Below are 22,542 nucleotides of genomic sequence, written 5' to 3'. Positions count from 1 at the left end.
GGAATATTTGTGAAATTCCAGACCATTTTTATAATTTGTTTTAAATATTTGAAGACAATTATATTTTTTGGTATTCCAAAAATATTTCAAATTTTAAAACAGGTTTTAAAATGAATAATAAAGTTCAAAAAGAAAAGGTTGAAATTAATGGAAAAAAATAAAAAATGAACAAATAGAATAGAAAAAATACGCCCAGGCCTTGCCCAACCGGGCGACGGCATTATTTCCATTGGGGGACTATTAGGCCGGCCCAAACATTCGCCGATTTGAAAAAAGTTCATCCATTTTGAAAAAGAATGTTTATGAAATCAAAAAAATTATGGGCTTTTATAAAACATTTGTAAAAGTTGAAATAGTTCCTGGATACCGAAAAAAGTTCATGACTTTGAAAACAAAATTTGCGAATTTAAGAAAATGTTCACTAATTTAAATGGAAAAAAGTTTGGGTGGGGCGTTCAGGTTGGCGGGAAGGTTCCATCTCAGAGTACCTCTTTTCTACATCATTCAAATGGACCAAATTTTTTCTAGGGCCTTGTATCACCATTCCAAGGCACCATGCCAAGTTTTTGTCATTTCGACAATTCTGCATTTTCAAATAATGTTTGTGCTTTCAAAATCTATTTGGAATTTAAGAAATAATCCTGTATTCAAATTTTTACTATAAAAACAAAAAATACTCGTGGAAATTCAGAATAAATTGTTTCAGTTTTTTTCGTATTTTTTTATTTTTGCTTGAAATTTCAAATTTCAGTGTATTTCAAAAAATGTTCGTGTTCAAAATTTTCTCCGCTCTTTTTAAAATATATTTGTGTTATTACATTCTGAGGTATTTTAAAAGGCACGAACAATTTTTTGACATATCTGAACTTTTTTTTAAATGTGAATATTTGTACTTTATGAACAACATTTTAAAAAGGAACTTTTTTAAAAAAAATTGAAAAAAATATAATAAGGGTGAGCATTTTCTTAGAAAAGAAAGAAAACTAATAGACAAACGAAAAATATATCTTTACCTAATAATAAAGGTAGGATTGCTTCCGGCCGTCGTTCGTGGAATTGCCCCTAGAGTTCGTATGAATTACCCCCCTATGCCATGGGTAAGTGGGAAAATGATTCTTTTTCTCTTTATAAGTTGGCCGTTGCTTTTGATTCAACACGCAGCGATCCCCATGTATGACAAGTGCCTGGCCACCCCAACTGGTTGGAGGCTTGCTCTTCCACCCTGGAGACCCAGTTCAATCTCACATTAGTCCCTTATTTCTCCTCCTTTTCTCTCTTAGGAGAGGTGGGTATAGGATATTGGGCACACCGTCTCGCCAGCTGACTGATTGGGTCGGCCCAGCGCGGCCTTCAACACTTATTTTTTTTTCACTTTTTTACATTCGTTTTTTTATTTTGCTTTATTTTGATATACTCTGAATCTTTCAATTATAAGAATCATTTATATGCAAACTTTGAAAAAATGTTAATCATGCATTTAAAAATGTCAACCTTGTATAGAAAAACAGTTTCCATCATATACAAAAAATATACAGTGCGTATGGAAAAATAATAATATAATTTTCATCTTTTTTTGAAATTATTTTGTCATGCATTTAAAAAAATTAAATGTGCATCGGTTTTTTTACGTATAAGAAAATTGTATACAAATACAATGTGTTAACAAAGTAGACATAAAAATATAAGTTTTCAAATCATGTATTTGGACAATGTCAAGCTTGTATATAAAAATGTGCCTGATGTATATAAAAAATGTAACATGTGTATAGATATGTAGACATCAAAACTAAATATGTTTTGAAAAGTGTTGACCGAGAAATTGAGAAATATTAAACGTGTATATATTACAGTGTTGCTTTTTTTGCGGGATATATTACAATGTTGTTGATACAAGCTGTACGTAAACCAATGCCTTAACTTTGATTTTTCATATTGTTTTAAATTGTTTTCATAATGAATTTTTAGAATATCAATGTTGATATGCAACCTTAAACATTTGGTATGCACGTCCTTACAAATTGATTGTTTTCGATGAAGTTTCTAATATGTTTGCAACCAAATTAAGACTTCACTTGGATTACAAATACAAACACATATATCAGCAAGACAAAAATAATGCTCTTATGCATATGCAATCATTAATTAATAGAGTGTACTTTGCTATTTTCATCGTAATGAAAATATTTATTGCACATCACCGAGGAGGAACAACAACAAATGCGTAAAGAGATACCTACAACTAGGTATCATGTTGTTTTCATCTGGCGTCATGCAAGATTTCAAGAGATTTATCGATGTCTCGAGAGTATGTATGAGAGGTATTTTTTTCTTCCATTACAACGCACGGGCATGTTTGCTAGTAGTGATAAAAGAACCGATTCAACAATGGGCTGGCCCAGTCGTGAAGTGAAGTAGAAGAAAAAAGAAGTAAAGACGCACACGCATTAGGATGTCCTAATTGGTTAGTGTGGTCCACCTTAGACCAAGAGGCCTTGAGTTCGATTCATGCGCAGGCTGCGTATCGGCACGGGTGAAATGACCATTCTATCCTTTATTATGAGACGGTATATAGAGATTTCAGCCGTCAATGTGTTTAGGGGGTGTTTGATTCAGAAGTCCTGGAACTTTTTCTAGTCATAGGGACTAATCAAAAAAGACTCTCTAGTAGAGTCTTTTTCAGTCCCTGTAGAAAAAATCCCTCCTGTTTGGTTTTTAGGGATTTTTTAAGGATTTTTTCTAATCTCTGGGACTAAAAAGCCCCTGAACCAAACACCCCCTTAGAGGGGTACATCAAAGCAAAAGTTTTATTCCTAATACGAGAGTAGTATGATTATACTCCTAGTACAATTACAGCATAGTATGATTATATCATATATTCCCACAATAGAAAACAGCGATAGTAAACTTAGACTGACACCGACACGTACACACGCGTGGATATTAGTAATGCAAGATAAACCCGCACTACCATCCACAGAGGTAGTAGTTTTATTCTGCAACGAAGTAACTACTCGACAAGCTCGCACTACCCATCGAGATTGACAACGACACTCGCACTTCAAACGTATACATACGTACGTACCCAGGTCCAGGAAGCAGCTAGAGACCTTTTCCACGCACACCGTACGTGACTGGCTTCGAGCAACCTGGAACCCATGGCCGGCGGATATGGCCTCAGGCGTCGGACCATGTCACCGGCACCTCGCCGAGGTTGCTGTCGAGCCCGAGCGCCTTCCACACGGCCTCGGAGGTGTCCACGATGTTGGTCTTGCAGCCGTGGTTGGAGTCGCACTCGTCCACCACCTTGGCCTGCACGGTGCGCCCGTTGTGCTTGCTGGTGATGCGGATCATCTTGCCGCACCGGCGTCCGCCCGCGTACCAGCGCGTCGACAGCGCCACGATCATGTCGCCGTTGCTGTGGTACTTGCCGTCGCACTCCGACGGCCCGCCGCCGTCCTGGCCCTTCTGGAAGCCGTTCACCGTCATCACGCCTGGGGTGCCGCCGCCGCCGCCGCCGCTGCGGCCCGGCGAGGTGCAGTGGGGCTTCTTGTGCTTGTGCAGCATGCCCGGCACGGAGTCGTCCTCGCTGGCGCACGGGTCCGGCTTGGCGTGGTGCCGGGCCACCGCGCACGTCGACACCTGCAGCAGGATTACAAGGATGGCCACGCCCACGACTACAAGCTTGGTGTTTGCCATTGCTAAACCTCCTGCCTGCTCAAGTATTTGCTAGCCTAGCTTTGCACTTGACTTGGCGTGCGTACTTGGTTCTGATCACGCTGCTTCCAAGAGTATATATAGGCGCACGTACGAGAACCAGCTGCAGGCTAAGCACGGGATGCACCGTACTTTGTCACACGTGTGCTGGCAGCATTTGTGTGGTTCCTGACCTTCCGGGCAAGAGCCTCCTTTTTTTCAGATGAGTACAAGGAATTTTACTGAGTATGATACTCTCTCGGTGTGCTCGATACAGACCCGAAATGGCTGCGTTAAAAGACAACTGAATTGTAGAGATGAGTTCGTTTGGATTACGTGGTGTCGCTAATGTTACAGCGGGAATAACCGAGGACAGAACGCAGCAGGTCGCTCTTGGCAGAGAGATCGTACCAAATTTTACATCTCCCGGCAAAGGAAATTCCAAGACCCAAGCGGATTAATCGTGATGTACTACGATATGACTGGATAAGAGTAGGTGTATCGTATCTCGTTGGTGAGTCCAATGCGTAACTGTTGTTTAATAGCGGTTAACGGAGATGATAACTTTCCCCGCAAAAAGGAAAAACCGAGATGATAACTTGGCTGACGTTTCCCAGAAAAGTTTTTCCAGCAAACGCAGTTATTTTGTTGTTGCGAGAAGCAAACGCTGTTTTAACCGTTCGATCTTGCTGCCCGGATCAGGGCGGAACTCTGGTGCCCGGTCATCTTCTCGAAATCGTTCGAGCAGTCACCACTTAAAGCATCTCCAACGGCCACACAAAAATCTCACGCCTAATAAAAGTTATAGCGCGTCACTTTAGTATTTTTAATACGTATCAATATTGCTTTAGCAGACGCCCAAAGACGCGTGTCCAAAAAACAGACAGTGCAAATTGTGAAGCGCATGCAATCCGGAGCCCAAAATATGATGCACGCGATAGCGTTTTTCAGCGCGCGCCAAAACTTTTTAGCGCTACAGCATCTGCTGGAGCTGTTCGGCGCCTCAAAAAAACAATTTTTTAGTGCGCGGAGCTCTTTTGGGCGTCTGTTGGAGATGCTCTTAGCGAATGAGCTCCTCATTCAACACGCTCGCTATTCCCCTTATCCCCTCTCTTATCTCGTTCACTCTCATCATCCATGTCCAGAGTGAGAGAGGGAGATGACGGGATGCTCGATGGTGATGGCCATGACGGCAAGGATGAGGTGGAGCCATAGCAGCAGGGAGAACTGGGGATGTGGGAGATTGTGGTGGCAGTGAACTGGTCGGCGACAACGTCCCTGTCTACCATTGTGAGCGTAGTGTCGCGCGGTGCGGCGTGGCGCAGCATGCAACAACGCGTCCATGGAGCTCGTGCCAGAGCCAACCTCCCGCTCCTCCCGGAGCTGCCTCATGTCGCTTGGATCCCCACCGATGCCCCGCCATCGCCTTCCGTCGGATGTTGCGTCGGTGAGCCCTACACCGCCTCCTCCTTCCCTCCTCTCCTCCCCCGCTCTCTCTCTCTCTATCTATCTCTCTCTCTCTCACCCGTCCCGTTGTCGTTGATGATGATGGATCTATGGTAAAAGTGATTCTAGGGTCGTCGAGTTGTGGAGCGATGACTCTAAGGACAAGTTATTCTAGGGTCATCGAGTCGTTGACGATTATGAATCTAGGGTCATTGAGTCATCGTCGATAATGAATTTAGGGTAAAAGTGATTCTAAGATCAGCAAGTCATCGACTATTATGAATCTAGGGTAAACATGATTCTAAGATCATCAAGTCGTCAACAACGATGAATCTAGGGTCAAATTGATTCTAGGATCATCTAGTCGTCGATGATGATGGATCTAATGTCAAAGTGATTCTATGGTCATCGACTCGTTGACGATGATGAACTTAGGGTAAAATCTAGGGTCATTGAGTCGTCAACAACGATGAATCTAGGGTAAAAGTGATTCTAGGGTCATCGAGTCATTGACAATGATGAATCTAGGGTAAACGTTCTAGGTTCACTGAGTTTCGACGGCGATGAATCTAGGCTATAAGCGATTGTAGGGTCATCAAGTCGTCGACGATGATGAATCTAGATTAAAAGTGATTGTAGGGTCATCAAGTCATCAATGATGATGAATCTAGGGTAAACAAGATTCTAGGGTCATCGAGTCGTCGATGACGATGAATCTAGGGTAAAAGTGGTTGTAGGGTCATCGAGTCATCAACGACGAGGAATATGAATCTAGGGTCATCACATCATATAACATCACTTTCGTGCTCTAGCATCACAAATATATAATAGAAACTAGCACCACAGTTTCATCAAAGTGTAAACAAATACCTCAAAAATATATAACACAAACTTTCAAACTCTCTTGTATCACAGTTTCATGAGAGCATAGCACAAATATATGTAGATAGCATAGTGTGATCACATCATAGGTAACATATTACATAACATCAGTCCACAATCATATAGTTCAGGATAGGATCAGTCTCAGCAACATAGTAGATAGCATAATCTCATAAACATAGTCTTAAGGTAGATATCAACATGGATATAGATAGGGTAAAATGTCATGATCCAACTAACTCTCAGCCACTCAGCTGAATGACATCAGCCTTAGCACAAACCCCAGATTTTCTTCAGCTTGCCCCTATGAAGTCTGCCCAATGTTAGTAGGTCAACAATTGCATACTCCAACTTCTTCATATCCTTTTTTAGCTCATCCCTCCCCTGATTCCGCTCATAATTATTGATGGCTCTATTTTACACCTATTTTAAAGCTCATTTGTTGCTTAATAAGTCCATATATCATGTCCCATTGAGCCAATTGCATGCCAATTACGCATGATTTCCAGCTTGCGCGCACTCTTTTTACTGTGAGCATTGCATAGTTTTATTTTTTATTAGTTTTCTTTGTTTTGGTACGTCTATAGGTGTTTATGACCATCCATGGACCTAGCAAGATGAAAGGTAAAATGTTGGGATCAAATACAACGAATATACCAGCACCAGATAAAGGTTGTTTATGGGTTTTGCAAAAAAAAGATTTCCCAACAAGCCCAAATTGAAGATCCAATACCAAAGGTGTATCAGAGTCATTCATCATAATCAAACAAGCCAGGGAACGTAAAAAATCAGAGTTCTTATGAGAAAATGGCGATCAAAATACAAAACTCCATGTGCGCGGTCCAGAGAAGAAGGTGGTGTGTAGTACGACCTTGCATGGTCGTACCGCCGCTTGTACCAGGTGTCAGGAGCTGCGGAAACAACTCCAATCCTCATGATTCTTTGTGGATTCCATCCCCTTTTGTTCTCAAGACTTCCTTGGAAAACAAGTGAGGTATTGGGAGAGGATTAGACTCATCTAGAGCCCTTGGAATAAAGGAGAGAAGCTACATCCATGGAGGAGGCACAAGGAGGTCTCATGTATATACACCTCCAACCCTAGCCATCGGCTATGAGCGAACGCCATCTCCATCATCTCCTGTGCTGCTCCAAGATCAACTCCACCATAGAAGAAGGGCCTATCAAGAAGAAGGAAGAATAGGCTTCGCCAATTCTACATCGGCCTTCGGGCCAGTGGCATCTCCGCTGACGCCGCCATGTTCTTCTCCTTCCCCAACTTAGCGTTGACTTGTATAGTGTCTGTCCCTTTTATGTTTACCCCTTTCATGTTTGAGTAGTTGTACTAGTTTTATGTGATATGGATGAACCCTTGCATGATTAGAACTGGATTCCTATAAAAGATCTGATATTCTCTTTTGATGTGCCGAATTAATTATTCCTTTTGATGTTGTGTAAGACCGGTCACTCCGCATTTTCCCATTTGGAATTGAGAGATTTACTACCTTTTGTGATGGTGGGTTGAGGACGTATTTAGTGACAATATGTATCTCCCTCCTTCTCTAATGATGTCTTGCAAGTGCACATGATTTAGTTGTACCATTTTTGAAGTAAGAGTATCAATCCCATAGGGAGCACATAAATTAGGTGTTGCCTCCTGTAGTGAATTATGGATTTGTACCTACAAGTAATTGTAGACTCCGGACAAAGTGAGGCAGAGATAAATCGTTGTTTTGGTGCAGAGCAAAAAATAAAATAAAAGTAAATAACATAAAAGTAATAAGAAAACAACACCTTTAGTAACCAGTGGAATTGACAGAGGACTAAGGCATTCTCAGGGAGTCCGGATTCTCATTGGTATGTTTGTAATGCAACCTATGCATTGGCATAGTATAGTCTGGATACTTGAGCCGCTCTTGACGATTATGCTGGACGGAGCCGGGTATAGTACACGTTCTATTTTAGATAGACTTCGTTCCACGCATGCGAGCACCATATAGCCTCCCCTGCAGGTTATGATTATGATAATTAAGGGTTACTTCATTGATGCATCATCTCTAATGGTTCATACTTTTTAATAAATGTTCATTTTCCCAATAAATGTTCACGTTTTCAAAAAATGTTTAATTTTTGAAAAACATGCTTGTTTTTTAAATGAACATGTTTTTAAAATATGTTTCGAATTCAAAATGCGCATGTTTCCAAAAATTGTTCTCAAAATTTTAATGTGTTCCGGACAGTAATAGGTTCTCATGCTCGCTTCGTTGGCGTCAAATAGGAGCTCTCTTTAGTGGGTGCTGAAATATCACTAATGTCTGTCGCTCTACAGTGAGACACACATAACCTAAGGATGTATACAATCAGATACCTCAAAAATCCCTAAACATCCGAGCAGACAACCCGGTCACAAAATCGCCAACTAACTGGACCTTCCAAAGCTCAAAGCTACACCATCTGTGAGGCAGATTTGGGGTCGCCTGGACGCCGTCGGGAGCCTCTGGCACGTCGGATCCGACAGGTCAGACCTACCACAATCCACTCCAAACTAACCATGTCCACCAAATCAACCGCCCTCCTCCAACATGCGTCCACCCTTTCACGTGTCTGAGCCATTGCCCTGCTCCACCCATGCTCCCCGTCTGCGCCATCGTCCTAGATGTCGACGCAGAGTATCCCATTTCCCACCACCACCATGGACAATGTCTCAGCGGAGGCCGTCGTGGGGTCCCGACCGTCGACTCTTGCAAGGCAGAGAACGTGGCCTGAAGTGATCAGTGTGCCCGGTAGCGCGTACGAGAAGCCGTGGAGAAGGCCGGTGACATGGACTAGGGCAAGTCCGATCTGGCGGTCGCCTCCACACTGTCTACTGTGACCGTGAGAAGGAACAAGTCGTCTTCCTAGCTCATAGGAGGATCTACAGGGTTGGACCGAGGGCAATTGGCCCGATAACCTTGGCCCAAGCCCTTGTACACACACACACACACACACACACACACACACACACACACACACACACACACATATATATAGGCCAAGAAGGAAGAAGGACCCCAGCCAAAAAAAATGCCCTGAGTCCACAGCCCCATGTTCAGTGTAAACCCTTCCCACTACTTTGTGCAAGCCCAAAAAGTAGTAGCAGAATCCCATGGGTAGCTCGATCATCTTCCTCCAAAAACATTTTGTCGCCCTCTGTTCGCTTCATCGCCTGAACCGCTGCCAAAATTCCTCACTCCTCTCCTCCATAAAAAATTGATGCTTCCATCTGTAGAACCGATCTGTAAGTGGTATTAAAGTTTATTTATTCATTTAATTGGTATGAAGACCAATAGATTTAATATCTTAAATTTGCATCCTCCTATTATATTAGGGTTTGTTTGATGTGTTGATTTTTCTTATAATTTCTTGAAGATCTGGGTGGGTAATCACACGGATTAGGCCTCGAGTAGCATCCACATGATAATATGTCAAGAAAAATAAAGGTAGCCGCTTGTAACCAGAGCTTATTTTGTTACGATACATTGGTAACTATAATTTATTATTTAAGTGAGCTTACAAAAAAAATATTGTGGACATCTTAGATAAAAGGTCACATCCCCATGGATTTTTAGTCATATATTATTGCTACTTTGTTTTCGAGGGGATACATTAATGCTACTTATTTGTGTTGACACCGGCAACCTTTTTTTCTTGCTTCGCGCTTGGCCCAACCTCTCTATTCTGGCCTTCCAATAGGTGGGCATACCTAATGGCTGACAGCGTTGGGAACACAGTGTACACCTCGCCGCAACTACAACGGGAGCGGACAATGTCGGGAAATTCCGACAATGGGCATGCCTAGTTGTTGTCGACGAACTGGCAAACCAAACAATGCACGTTCTTGCCCCATAACCATTGTATCGCTTGTCAACGTTCAAGGCTTTGGCAAGGATTGATGTTATATGATGGACGTGCATGACTTTGCATGAATTTGAAGGTTTACATATGAGGGGGGAGGGGGGGGGGGGTGGTGGAGGCGAACAAATGAGGGGTGATTGGGCATTGTCTGCGGACATTTAGGGTTTCAAACTAGACAAGTCTGTTTGGGGCTGCTCTAAGCTTAGGGTTTACATGAGACCGAAGAAAAACAGCCATCGTCAAAATCTGCTCGGTTCCCTCGCCTCCAGCCACCACTTGGCAATGTGAGGTATGGAGGGCACCTCAGATACCCGTACATCTTTCAACATAAGTACATTTATCCTCAACAACAACAACCTTTTGGCGATGGGCGCCATGTCATTGAAACTAAAACTCATCTGGTTCTTCCCCTATTGTGATGATGCTTTACTGAGCACGCCACAGACCCAGAGTTATGTTTCCTTGCAAAACTGATTTTGTTGAGTAAGATTTGTGTCCTTGCAGACCCGATTCTTGGATCTGTCAAGCTTTTGTCAATGTGTGCCTTGGTGCTTTTTTTTATTCGGTTTTGTTTGAAACTAGAGTATTTCCTTTTACCACGACTTCGGTATTTTACTCCATAAATAAATAAATAATCTATCTCCGAGACCGATGAAAAGGGACACTTGAACAAAAAGAAATTCTCCATACATAGTAAAACTATCATATGCCTTGGAAGTGGTATGAGGTGCTTGGAAAATGGTTGAAGTAATTGAATAGGAGGATCACTATGACTATAGCCCTTGGGGCTTAGGGTTTGGCATTATGGTAAAAATCTTGTGTTATGGTAAAGATCTTGTTGGTCAAAAACCTACACTTCTAGAGGATCATCTTAAGTTTGTTCATCGCTCATGGTTTCCTATCTTTTGGATGGACGAATCAATGGTCTATCTTAAAACTTTATTGGTAATCAAGCTCGTGTATTTGTACGAGTGGCTGTGTACTGTTGTTCCGGTCTAATTGCAGTGTCTTTGTTGAAGCCTTGGGAGAATTTTGTTTTCCAAAAAATATTAGCACGTAGAAGGTATATTTGTTGTAACTCTTAGTTTAGAACTTGCTTTGTAATTTTTTGAAGTCTTTGATCCAAAGCAATGTACATGTATTGGTTATTGTGCTTGAATAAGGTTGCAAGTATTTGTAAAAAAATGGATGTTGAAATATTTATGATGTAGCCACGTTGCGGTGCCATTTTATATTATTTTTATGCACTAACTATTTACTTAGCCACCAGGGTAGGCCTAGGCAAGCCATAGGTCACATACTTGCTACAATACTCAACAATACTTACTCCGTCCGATAATGTAGAATATATAGATTTTTGGAAAAGTCAAGCCTCATAAATTTTGATCAAGTTTGCGGAGAAAAATATTTACATTTAAAATGCCAAACATAAACCCTTAAATTAATCATAAGATGTAGTTTCTTATTTTATATTTTTTGTATTGTAGATATAAATAATTTTCCATATAAACTTGATGAAAATTTCTAAAGTTTGATTTTTAAAAAATTCTATACGGACTACATTATGGAACGAAGAGAGTATAAATTTTGCTACAGTACATGAAAGAACTCACACTATTTGGGGCAGCCACGGATGGAGTTAGGAATTTAGCGAGCAAATTCATTAAATCCACACCGAGTAGTCCTTTGTAAGTTTGGGGTGGTCTCGGGCGAAGTCCGAATGTAAATAATCATGTAACTGTGAACTTGTGGATTCGGGGCTCTTTCCCCTCTCTTCTTTAATGAATGATATGCACACTCGTGTATATTCAAGAAAAAAAATTCATTAAATCCACATACTATTTGGGGCTAGTTTGAGACCTTTTTACAGCATGGAGGGAGCCATGCCCCATCCCGGCCCCTGCTGGCTCCGTCTCTGGATGTAGCTAGAGAGAGCATAAAAGTGGCTCCTAGATTTGGGCGAGACTCAGACACGAACAGAATCAGTATTATGTTCGCGAAATTTGTGAAATCTTGGTTGGATTTGAGTGATTTTTAATTTAATTTGGTTCCTTGGGCTGAAATGAAGACGATAAGCGAAACTATCGAATTACAGTATTGGTGGCCGAAAACTGAATGAACTGACGTTTGTAATAACCGTGAACAGCGAGAACATTACATATATTGATCGGCAAGGATTTACACAGTTGCATGCATGCATGGGCATGCTTAGTTATTCTTCTGACATACTAATACGTGATGAAATGCACGGACGACAATGATATAGCACGGATGACGGATCCGAGTGCGTGTGTCGCGTTTGGCAGCTCGTGTACCTAGGTCACGCGTCTGACCACGTGACCGGCACCACCCCGTCGTCCGTGTCGAGCCCGAGCACCTTCCACACGGCCGGCGACCCGTCGACGATGTTGTTCGCGCACGGGGGCTCGAAGTTGTGCTCCTCGTCGCAGCCATGCTTCGAGTCGCACTCGTCCACCACCGTGGCCGTGGCGGTCCTCCCGTTGGCGGCCCGGATCACGATGCGCTTCCCGCACCGCCCCCCGCCGGAGAACCACCCGGTCGACAGCGCCACGACCATCTGGGAGTCTGGGTGGAACTTCTCGTCGCACTCGGACCTCCCTCCGCCGTCCCCGCCGTCGGCGAAGCTGTTGAGCGTGAGCGAGGCGCGGGTCCTTCCCGTGACGCGCGGGGAGCACGCGAACGTTCTGTAGCGCTGCCCGTCTTCGCAGCACTCGGAGTCGTTCTCCGTGCTGCAGCTGCCGGACTCGCCGGCGATGGTGCCGCTCGGCTGGCATGTCTGGAGTAGAGCGCGGTGTGGGAAGCTGGTGGCGAGGGCTAGGGGAAGGGTCGTGAGCACGAGGAGGAGCGCGTAGGACGCGGGACGAGTAGCCATGCTTGGTTCACTTTGTCCTAGTGCTGTGCTGCTGTGCGGCTGTGCTGTGTGTGGGCGCAAACTTATATAGCCACGGGCTAGAGACGGCGGGGTAAGCAACTTGAGGGTTTTGAAGGGTAAGTTGACTGTTCAATCGTCTCCCTGCTAGCTGAACTTTCAGTCTGTCCATGTGCATGTACACATTTGCAGTCAGGAAGGAGCGCTACATTATCCATTTGTGTACTCAAATTCCGTTCTTTTTTTAAGAATTAAAAAAGATTGGTATGACATTTTTTAACACAGCACAGATGCCGATGCTCATACATACACAACAACGTATGGTCATATCTATGAACACACGCACGAATATCTTATCCCTATGAGCTCTTTTGAAAGACTGAGCCGGTACATCATCTTAAGATTCATGAAGTCGCCACAGACGTCTTAATAGTCGACGGGAATATCTCCTCCCACTGAACGCACATCATCAAAAAGTCTGAAATAAATCCAAAAAAATCAGCAATCTCAAGTCTAAAAATTAAACTTTATTAGGCTGGAACCACTGTCCTCCTAACTACCCAATCACAGTGCCGCAAAATAAAAACTGTCCAATCACAGATTAATTCAATTTACATAATAGGTATGACTTGAAACTGCAGAGACAATACAATTTGTTTGAATAGATTTTATTTATCTATTTTGAAACAAAGAAGATGGCTAACTGCCGACCTTATATTTCGAAATAGGCCAAGGCCTGATGAAAGTTACAAATACAAGCAAGGCTTGTCCAGTGCACTTGGGTGCAAAGGCACAGCAGTGTTTCACGCAATCTAGATAACATTACTCCTCGAAACTAATTATGACTTGAGAAAAATGATGGGATATCTATGCTTTACCAAAAAAACTTTCGTCCCACTTTATATATAAAGTAAATATCATCAATAACCTGATATAAACGCATGCCAACACAACACACACATCCAAGACAGGATACAAAGATGCTGAGCGCAGCAATATCACCCCTACTACTACAAGAGCAACTGGAGATCTCGGCCGTGAACACGCCACCGTCAAGAGATGAAGCCGCATATGGCAAACTGTGTGCTCCAAGGCGGCGCCTTCAGGAAGGGAACGACACCGAAGCGCCGCCACCGCCCGACACGAGGGTCAGGGTTTTTCCTGAAGCAACACGACGGGCAATGAAGGCCGCGACGACGCCTTCAAAAAGGGAATGATTCGCCGCCGCCGATCGTCCGAAGATAGAGCAGGTTTTCACCCAGGCCGACAATCACCACCACCGAACGCCACACCCCGGCAACCATGCCACCCACACGCCCATGGTTACCAGGCAACACCAAGCCACGAGCTCTGCACATGAGCATCGCGCTCCCACCACCAGGGCCGCCGCCTTGGCATCCAAGACCTTGATACCACCTCACCCGAGACCAGCCGCTACTCCAACCAAAGAGACGAGTGGAAAGGCCCTGTCTTTCGCACCCCTGGGCGACCCCCAGCGCCGAGACCCAAGAGGCCGGCCGAGACTGGCCTCCATCGTCATGTCCTGCTGCACCGGGCGCGAGACGGGCTCAGTCCTGCTGCCGGGCGCGAGACAAGGTAGGTCCTGCTGCCGGGCGCGAGACGAGCTCGGTCCCGCTGCCGGGCGCGAGACGAGATCAGTCTCGCAGCACCGGGCGCGAGACAGGCGATGGACCGCAGCTGGGAGAGGGCCAGCCCTTTGACGAAGGTAGCGTCCGAACGTCGAGGAGAGGAATCAAAGGCCAAAACAGGCCGCTTCCCGACGGGCCGACTCCGGAGATGTTCGGCCGCTGCCGTGAAACGACCCAAACCACCGCCATGAGGCACTAGCACGCCGTGGCAGCCCACATCCATGCTGGGACCCCGAGGGGCAGCTCCGAGCTGCCCTACAGCGGTTGTGGTGCGCCGCCGAGGTCGCAGCCCGCCCCCGCGCCGCCCGTCTGCGCCAGATCCCAAACCGAGAGCCGCCGCCGCCACGAACACGCCAGCCACTGCGTAGCCTGCGCCCCAGCCCTGCCGCCACCTCCCGCACCGCGCCGGAGTAGACCGGAGTCAGGTCCGGCCGGACCCGACCAAGGAAACCCCACCGCGACCAACGGAAGAAAGCCCACCTCCCGCGCCGCCTGGATCCCGCGAACACAGCGCGCTCCACCGCCCCGTGCAGCCCTCCGCACCATCAGGAGACGCCCAACACCGCTGCCAGTCGCCGCCACAGCGCCGCCGCGCCGTCCCACACCACGACGCGCCCCGGCCTGATTGGATCTGCCCGCGGCAACCCCACCACGCGAGGGGGAGAAATCGCCCCACCGCCGCCTAGGCCGGTCAGGCTTTGCCCGCCGGCGCGAGCAGGCGGCGACGAGGAGGGAGGATGAGAAGGAGGGCTGCTGGTAGGGGGCGGCTAGGGTTCCTTCCCTGCCGCCCGCGGGAGCGACAGAGGGAGGAGTGGGGAGGAGTTCACTTCACATCCTTAGAGCATCTCTAGTGGCTTGTGCAAATGGTGGTCTATACCAAATTTAGACTACCACATGCCAAAAAACGTCTTCAGTGGTTTGTCTATTGTGTCGTCTAAAATTTAGACAATGTCCAAACTAGCTACCCGTCGTCCACATTTGGACAACCAAGCCACAATGTCTAAACCAAAAATGTTGGCTCATGAGCTCAGCCATTCACCAATTCGGAGCAATTGGAGGACGTCGGCAGGGAGGCGGCCGCGCCGGCGCTGGACACGGAGGTCGTTGCGCCTGGACCGCCGCCTCATCAGGGTTGAACCTGTTGCTATTGTTTATTTCTCGTAAATTATATAGGGTGTTGCTAGTGTTGAACCTAAATTTCGCGGCTGGTTTATTTTCTCTTTTATATGTCTTGCGGATGAAAAAAATAAATGAGAACAACTCAGAAATGACCAACATAAGATTTTTAGAAAATATAGCTGCTATAAGATACTATTAAAATATATGAAAGAGAATATAGAATCATGTATATAGACAATCCGCTGGAAAACTTAGATTGTCTAAAAGAAAATCTTTTTACACCATTGTGTATATGTAGATATAAACTATCAAATTTAGACAAGCCACTAAGGATGCTCTTACTATTTGTTTTGCATCATACCTGTGCTTTTGAGGGGAAATGATGGGATAAGTGAAAGGCTCTGTACTTTGAATATCTTCCGGACAAATGAAGGCCAAAGGCCGGAGGTAGGCCCTGATCACGTGATGAACACGACGAAATAGGCGGGGTCCGTAGCGGATTTTCATTTAGCAACATGTTATGTGTGGCCCGTGTATGAGACAAAAGCCGACCGGGCCTAAGTAGAAAACTGAATCGTAAAAAATGTCCATACATAGACATGCCTGTACGAACCGAAATATCTTATGTGAGGAAGCCGGCCGGCCAGTCCACATTAAGGCAGCGCTCTCTGTGATGTGACAACTAAAAGTTCTATATGCAGGATCTTGCCCTAGCACAGGATTTATATACAGACTATATTGTTGTTGCGTGCGACTGTAATACAGTTGTGGAGAAAATTAAGAAAGGGTCAGAAGGAAAATACAGCAATATCATCAAGGAGATTCAGGCCCAGGCGAGACTATTTGTTCAATGTGACTTCGTCTTTAAAGGTCGACAAAGGAATGTTGATGCTCATAATTTAGTAAAATTTTGTACTTCTTTAGTTCAAAGGTGCCACGTGTGGCTGGGAGTACCCCATGATCCCTTCGTTATTCCTGTAAACCGAAACAATAATCAATAAAGTCGAGTTTACCACTAAAAAATCTAAAAGATGTAAACGTCTCAAAAAAGAAAGAAAGATGTAAACGTCTCAACAAAAAAACTATAAGATGTAAAGGGAAAATTGCGCGGTACCGGTATCCGCCAACTATACGCTCTAGCCAATCAGTTAGTGCCATGTAACATCGTATATTCTCTTCTCATGTTGTTTTTTCTTTCTATGTTTAAAGAATATTGGTATTTGAGAAGCTAGCCCCCACAACTGTATTCTACATGCATGTATGATAGCAATGTGGCATAACACTCTCTCTCTTCTCTCACATAATAAATTCAACCGTTTCTTTCACTTTGTCTAATTTAAAACATTCATATAATTTAAACTATATATTAGTTTTTGAAACCTTTTTTATATTTAAACTCCTGCGTGAAAACCTTTAAAATGAGATCAATCTTGGATATTTTGTAATCATGTTTAAGTTCGAATGCATATTTCAAATATTGAAAATAATCAATTTCACAATGACACATACAATTTCACTTTCTGTAGTTACTATTTCACAATTCAGAACATATATTTCACTTTTCACCGGTTTGTTCATAAAAATTAAATCTATTTCACTTGCACATTTTTCAAAAAGATATTTCACTCTTTTGAAATAAACTGTTACACACTTCCAAATAATCAGTTTCACAATGATACATTTTCACTTTATAGAGTGACTCTTTTACAATTAAGAACCTACATTTCACTTTTCACTAGCTTGTTTTACAAAAATCACATCTATTTCAATTACACATTGCTGAAATAACATATTTCACTCTTTTGAAATAAATTGATACACATTTATAAAAAGTCAGTTTCATAAAAACCATATCTATTTCAATTGCACATTTTCAAAAATCTATTTCACATTTCAAATATAATCAGTTTCACAATGATACATTACAATTTCACTTTGTGTGGTTACTATTTAATACTTTCAAAACCTACATTGCAATTACATTTTGTATGATACATTTAAATGTCACATCTATTTCAATTGCACATTTTTAGTGTGTGGGAAACAAGTTTTTTTTCACGTATCTGAAATATAATTGGGTTAAATAGATTTCTAATGAAATGGGGGTTGTTTCACATATTTCTAGTGAAAAAGGTTTGTTTCACAATTTTTCTAGTAAAATAGGTTTGTTCAACATATGAAATGTGAAACATTGAAAATTAAACATGCTGCAAATGTGTCTAATATTGGACTAGTTCTAAAGGTATTGGTGTGAGGAGTTCAAATATATAAATTATTTCAAAAACAAACGGTCGGATTTCAGGTTCCGGCAGACCCTTGAGGTTCGAACACTAGGGTGCGCGCGGAGATTTCGCCTCCTACCTTCCTGCACCCCTCCGCCACGCTAGGATCAAAGCTATGAAAAGAACAACACAAGGGACACAGGGTTTATACTGGTTCGGGCCACCGTTGTGGTGTAATACCCTACTCCAGTGTGTGGTGTGGTGGATTGCCTCTTGGGCTGATGATGGTGAAGAGTACAAGGAAGAACAGCCTCGCGAGGGTCTGTTCTTGGCTGGGGCGATGAACTGCTGGGAGGAGTTCAGCCACCTTTCTCTATCTCACTCCCTCTCTCTGCTTACCACCTCTCTACTTGTCGAGCCCTTGGAGGAGACTGAGCCGAACCTTAGAGGAGACTGAGCCCAACCCTTAGCTACGTGGGTGGCCGGTCCTATTTATAGTGGCCCTGGTCCTCTCCCCAAATATTGAGCGGGAAGGGAGCCAACAATGGCGGGCTAATTTGAAAGGGGACAGCAAGTATCAACTATCCTGACAAAAGTAGTCTTCGCCTGCGCAAAGCTCTGGTGATGACGCCGTCTTGGGCTCCATGGTGACCTCCGTCTCGTAGTCCTCCTGGTCTTGGTCTCGTTGCACCGAAATGGCAACCTTTGCCTGATGCCTCGGTACTCCGCGGCTGCGCTTGCCCCCTTTGCACCAAAGAGGAAAGGAGGACGCTGCGCGGGCTGGCACCCGCCTGGCACCCTGAGTCGTCATGGCTTGCGTCATGGGCACCTCGCGAGGTACCCCGCCTTGATCTCTCCGCCTCCTCGTGAGCCAGCCTGACGAGGCCGTGCCTGAGGAAGCTCCGTGTCGTCCGCCCCGCGAGGCTTGGCCCCTCGCGAGGGTCTTGAGTTTGTGTTGATGAAGATGGGCCGTGCTGCCCCCCCCTTGAGCCACGCCGCAGGCCGCAGGCAGGCAAGTCTGGGGACCCCGTTCCCAGAATGCCGACAGTAGCCCCCGGGCCCAAGGCACGCCCGGACTTGGCCGTGCAGGGAGGCGGAAGGGCAAGAGCGAAGCGCCGCGGGCCCTAACAGCCTGCGGCCTTGGGCGCCGCGTGGCGGTTGACTGGACGTGGGCGTCTCCACTTCCCCACGGCGCCTCGGCAACTGCACGGATTGGACAAGTCCCTGCATGCAAAGCGGGTCATAATTACCTGCGATCGTGGGGGCCGTTGGTTGGCCATCGCCAGCCATAAGTATGGACCGCGCGCGCCCTTCCAGTTCATCCCTCCTTGCTTCTCCTTCTTCCCGATCCTTGCTCCGTCTTGCTGCGATGGCTCCGATCCGCCGGTTCTCGTCGGCAGAGAAGGGAAAGGCTCCCCGAGAGGGACCAGACCCACTTCTGCCAAAGAAACGGCATGTCCACCATGGCCCGAACGAGGGGGCCCTTCAGGTGGTGTCGAGGCCTTGGGGCGAGCGGGCGCCGCCGGGGTTCCCGCTTCCATTGTACGCCCACGTCGAGGGCCCCGAAGGAGCTGATGCTGACCGCCACGGGCGGCGCCGCCGCCAGCGCCGACGGGTCACGAAGGTGTGGGTCGTCCCCCTTGGGGTCCACACCGAGGGCTCCTCCCAAGAGTTCGTGCTCCACGTCGCCATTCCTCTTTAGTCTTGGATCCGTCTTCCTCCCTTCTTCGCCCCCGTCATCCTGCAGGGGGAGCCCCTGGAGCTCTGGCTGCAGCACGCCGGCTGCAGCACCCTCGCGACCGAGGCAGAGGTCGCGGTCGTCGCCCCGGGCGAGGTCTACATGACCCGGGGCTGGAGAGAGATTGCCCGGGTTTGCAGGACAAGGGGCATCTTCGCGATCCACTTGGACTACGACGTGGCTTCGGTGATGCTCCTCAAGGTCTTCGACGCGGACGGGCGCCGGGTGAAGTGCTGCCCCGGTGAAGACGGCCAGGGCCCTACTGTGACAAGGACCGGGCTCGCCAATCGCTCCCTTGGCGGCTCCTCAGGCAGTGGAGACGTCGGAGGCTCCAACGACTTCGACGAGCCCTTCGCGACTCCAGAGACGAGCGACGACAGCTACGAGCCCCCGAGCCGGCGCCGCTCCTGGAGCAGGGCAGGCTCGTCAGGCCACCGCCGATTCTGATCTGGATGGGGTTGGCGTCGGTACTTGGCGGCCCACTGTTGATGATGGCGTCTTTTGTAGCGATGCGCGTAGTTTGCGTCTCTTTAGGATCTGTTTCCTGCGAGGAACCAAAGGCGCGCCCCATGGGGGCTTGTAAGGTGCCTGTGATCCTGTTTGTTAATATAACCCTTGCCGTAGATTTACGCGAGTTGCTCATCCCATCTTAGCTTGGTCCTCCCTTTCGAACCTCACGAGGGCTTGGTGTCTGCGCCGACAGGTCCCAGTCCCAAGGCGGCTTCAGCCGTCGCTGGTATGCCAGGTCGCGATGCCGTGGTTAAGGCCAGGAGGTGAGCGACCCAGAGTCCGGTAAGAGCCCCTGATTCGCGATGCTGAGGAGGTCCCCTTTGGCGCCCAAGCAGCCGTCGTTCGGTGAGAAAGGGGAGCGACGTCGCTAACATGGGATAGCATTAGGTGCAGGGATGGTGCCACGGTAGCTGGTGCTTCCGGGCGATAACTTATCTCGAGGATCAGGGGCCGCTCTCTGGTGTGTGGCCGGGTCCGTGCATCGGCAGGCGCGAGGTTGCTCGGTGAAGTCCTCGCGTGTCTCTCCCCTCTCGCCTTTGCTCCCCTTTCTGCTGTACGTCCTCGGGTCCCGGCCCTCGAGCGAGTCTCAGCCGTCGCTGGTATGCCAGGTCGCGGTGCCGTGGTCAAGGACAGAGGGTGAGGGCTGGAGAGCCAGTAAGAGCCCTGAGTCGCGATGCTTAGGTACCCCCCCTTTAACGTGCAAGCGGTTCACGCGGACGAGAGCGAAGGAGACACAACAAGGGCCTCGCCTGACGCGGCTCCTTCAGGAGGTCCTGCAGGTCCATCATAGAAAAAGCAAGGGGTTGCCATAACAATTGATGGTCAGCCGTTGGTTGCTTCCGAAGGGTAGTGAGGCACTGAAGGCTTGACGAGGTGACGCTATGCGGGGCTGCCGCGGCCAGAGCTCAGCCATCCAGGTTCATCGGCGTTGCAGGGACGGACCCATGCGCAAGCGTCGTGCCGTTTGGGAGCAGCTCCGTTAGTTCGCGTCAGCTGAGCAGGCAACTAGGTAAAGCACATTAGCCGCGAAGGAGTGGATTCGTTCAAGTAGATGTGGAGATCACCGGGTCAGGCCCGAGCGACTTGGGGATCATGCAGCCCGAGGGGCACCCCCAACAAGGTAAGCTAACGACACGGAATAAAAGGGATACACGCCGCAGGGACGGACCCACGCGGCCTGGGAATAATGCAGCCCTGGGGGCGCTCCCAGCTGGAAGTGAAACTTGAAAGATGTCACCTGATGACGCTGAAGACGAAAGGGTGTTGGTGTAGCCGGCTCGGTGGGCTGCGGGAGCCGATCCTCATGAGCCCCCAGGCCCAGGGGCCTCGGGAGGCTCCGGAGGCGCTGGCGGTTCCTCGCTGGCCATCTTCGTCTCCGCCAGGGCTGCGGAGCACCTGGCCTCTTGCGCTTCCGTGATGCCCCTCATGAGGCGCTGGTACGCGTCAGCCGCGCTCGGCAAGCCGTAAGGCATGCGAACGTAGATGTGGGGTGGACCTCCGCAGCGCCCCACTCGCGAGGGCCAGAGGCGCCCCAGGGAGGTGACTTGGTTGAGCCCTGGTACGTCGACGCAGACGCGCAGCCCACCATCCTCGCCTGGATGGGGAGCCACTGCTAGTAGGCGGCGTGCGCCTCTCATGACTCTGGACTCCTGTAGCTCCTGAATGGCCTTGCTGATGAACTCCTGTGGGTCTGGATCTCCTTGCCTTGCTCCTTCTTGAGGGAAACGTGCTTCGAAACACGCCTCCATGTGGTGCCCCAGCGCCTCCCTCGCGACCCTTGCTAGGTTGGTGGCCCTCCAGGGGAGAGCCCCCGAGCCCTGCCTGAGGAGGGCGCCGGGCGCGCTTTCCTATGCGATGGAAGGAGGTTTCCCCTGGGCAGGCACGGGCCCAGAGGGGCCTACCTCCCGAGGGGCCAGGCCGGACGATGTCTTCTTCTTCTTGGGGGCGGCCTCGGGAAGCCTCCTGCTTCCGCGATCCGGGTCCTCCAGTGATGCGGCCTGAAAGGCTCATTCCAGGGAACACACTGCGTCCTTCTCTTCACAGGGCACCGTGATGATTCCGCCGCTTTCTGGCATCTTGAGGACGTTGTAGCCGTGATGAGTCACGGCCATGAACTTGGCCAGCGCCGGGTACTCGAGGATGGCGTTGTACGGCAGGCGGATGTGAGAGACGTCGAAGTCGATGAGCTCGGTGCGGTAGTTGTCGCATGCCCCGAAGGTGACGGGGAGGCGGACCTGCCCGATCGGGACCGTGGAGCTGTCGGTGATACCGGAGAAGGGATTGGTTGGCTGAAGCTGGCTGTAGGGCACTTGGAGGTTGTTGAACGTCTCAACGGACAGGACGTTGAGCCCTGCCCCGCCATCGTTGAGGGTCTTGGTGACCACCACGTTGCTGATGATTGGGGAACAAAGCATCGGGAGGACTCCGGCTGTAGCCGCACACTTGAGTTGATCTGCTGAGCTGAAGGTGATGGCACACGCCGACCACCTGAGAGGGCGCGTG

General features: G+C 47.6%; 2 protein-coding genes across 2 annotated transcripts; both read right to left on the bottom strand.

The window, feature by feature from the left end:
* Nucleotides 1–2,888: 2,888 nt before the first annotated feature.
* Nucleotides 2,889–3,742, bottom strand: LOC125506777 (putative ripening-related protein 6). Its single transcript, XM_048671490.1, has one exon. It carries the CDS (start codon nucleotides 3,694–3,696, stop codon nucleotides 3,175–3,177), a length of 522 nt encoding a protein of 173 aa, XP_048527447.1. The 5' UTR covers nucleotides 3,697–3,742; the 3' UTR covers nucleotides 2,889–3,174.
* An 8,271-nt stretch (nucleotides 3,743–12,013) lies between these two features.
* Nucleotides 12,014–12,825, bottom strand: LOC125506766 (kiwellin-1-like). Its single transcript, XM_048671486.1, has one exon. It carries the CDS (start codon nucleotides 12,803–12,805, stop codon nucleotides 12,233–12,235), a length of 573 nt encoding a protein of 190 aa, XP_048527443.1. The 5' UTR covers nucleotides 12,806–12,825; the 3' UTR covers nucleotides 12,014–12,232.
* Nucleotides 12,826–22,542: the final 9,717 nt, after the last annotated feature.

This window comes from Triticum urartu, chromosome 1 (assembly GCF_003073215.2).
Source record: "Triticum urartu cultivar G1812 chromosome 1, Tu2.1, whole genome shotgun sequence".
Classification (NCBI taxonomy): Eukaryota; Viridiplantae; Streptophyta; class Magnoliopsida; order Poales; family Poaceae; genus Triticum; species Triticum urartu.
Note: the sequence above shows the minus strand (reverse complement) of the source record. Positions and strands in the feature narration are given on the sequence as shown.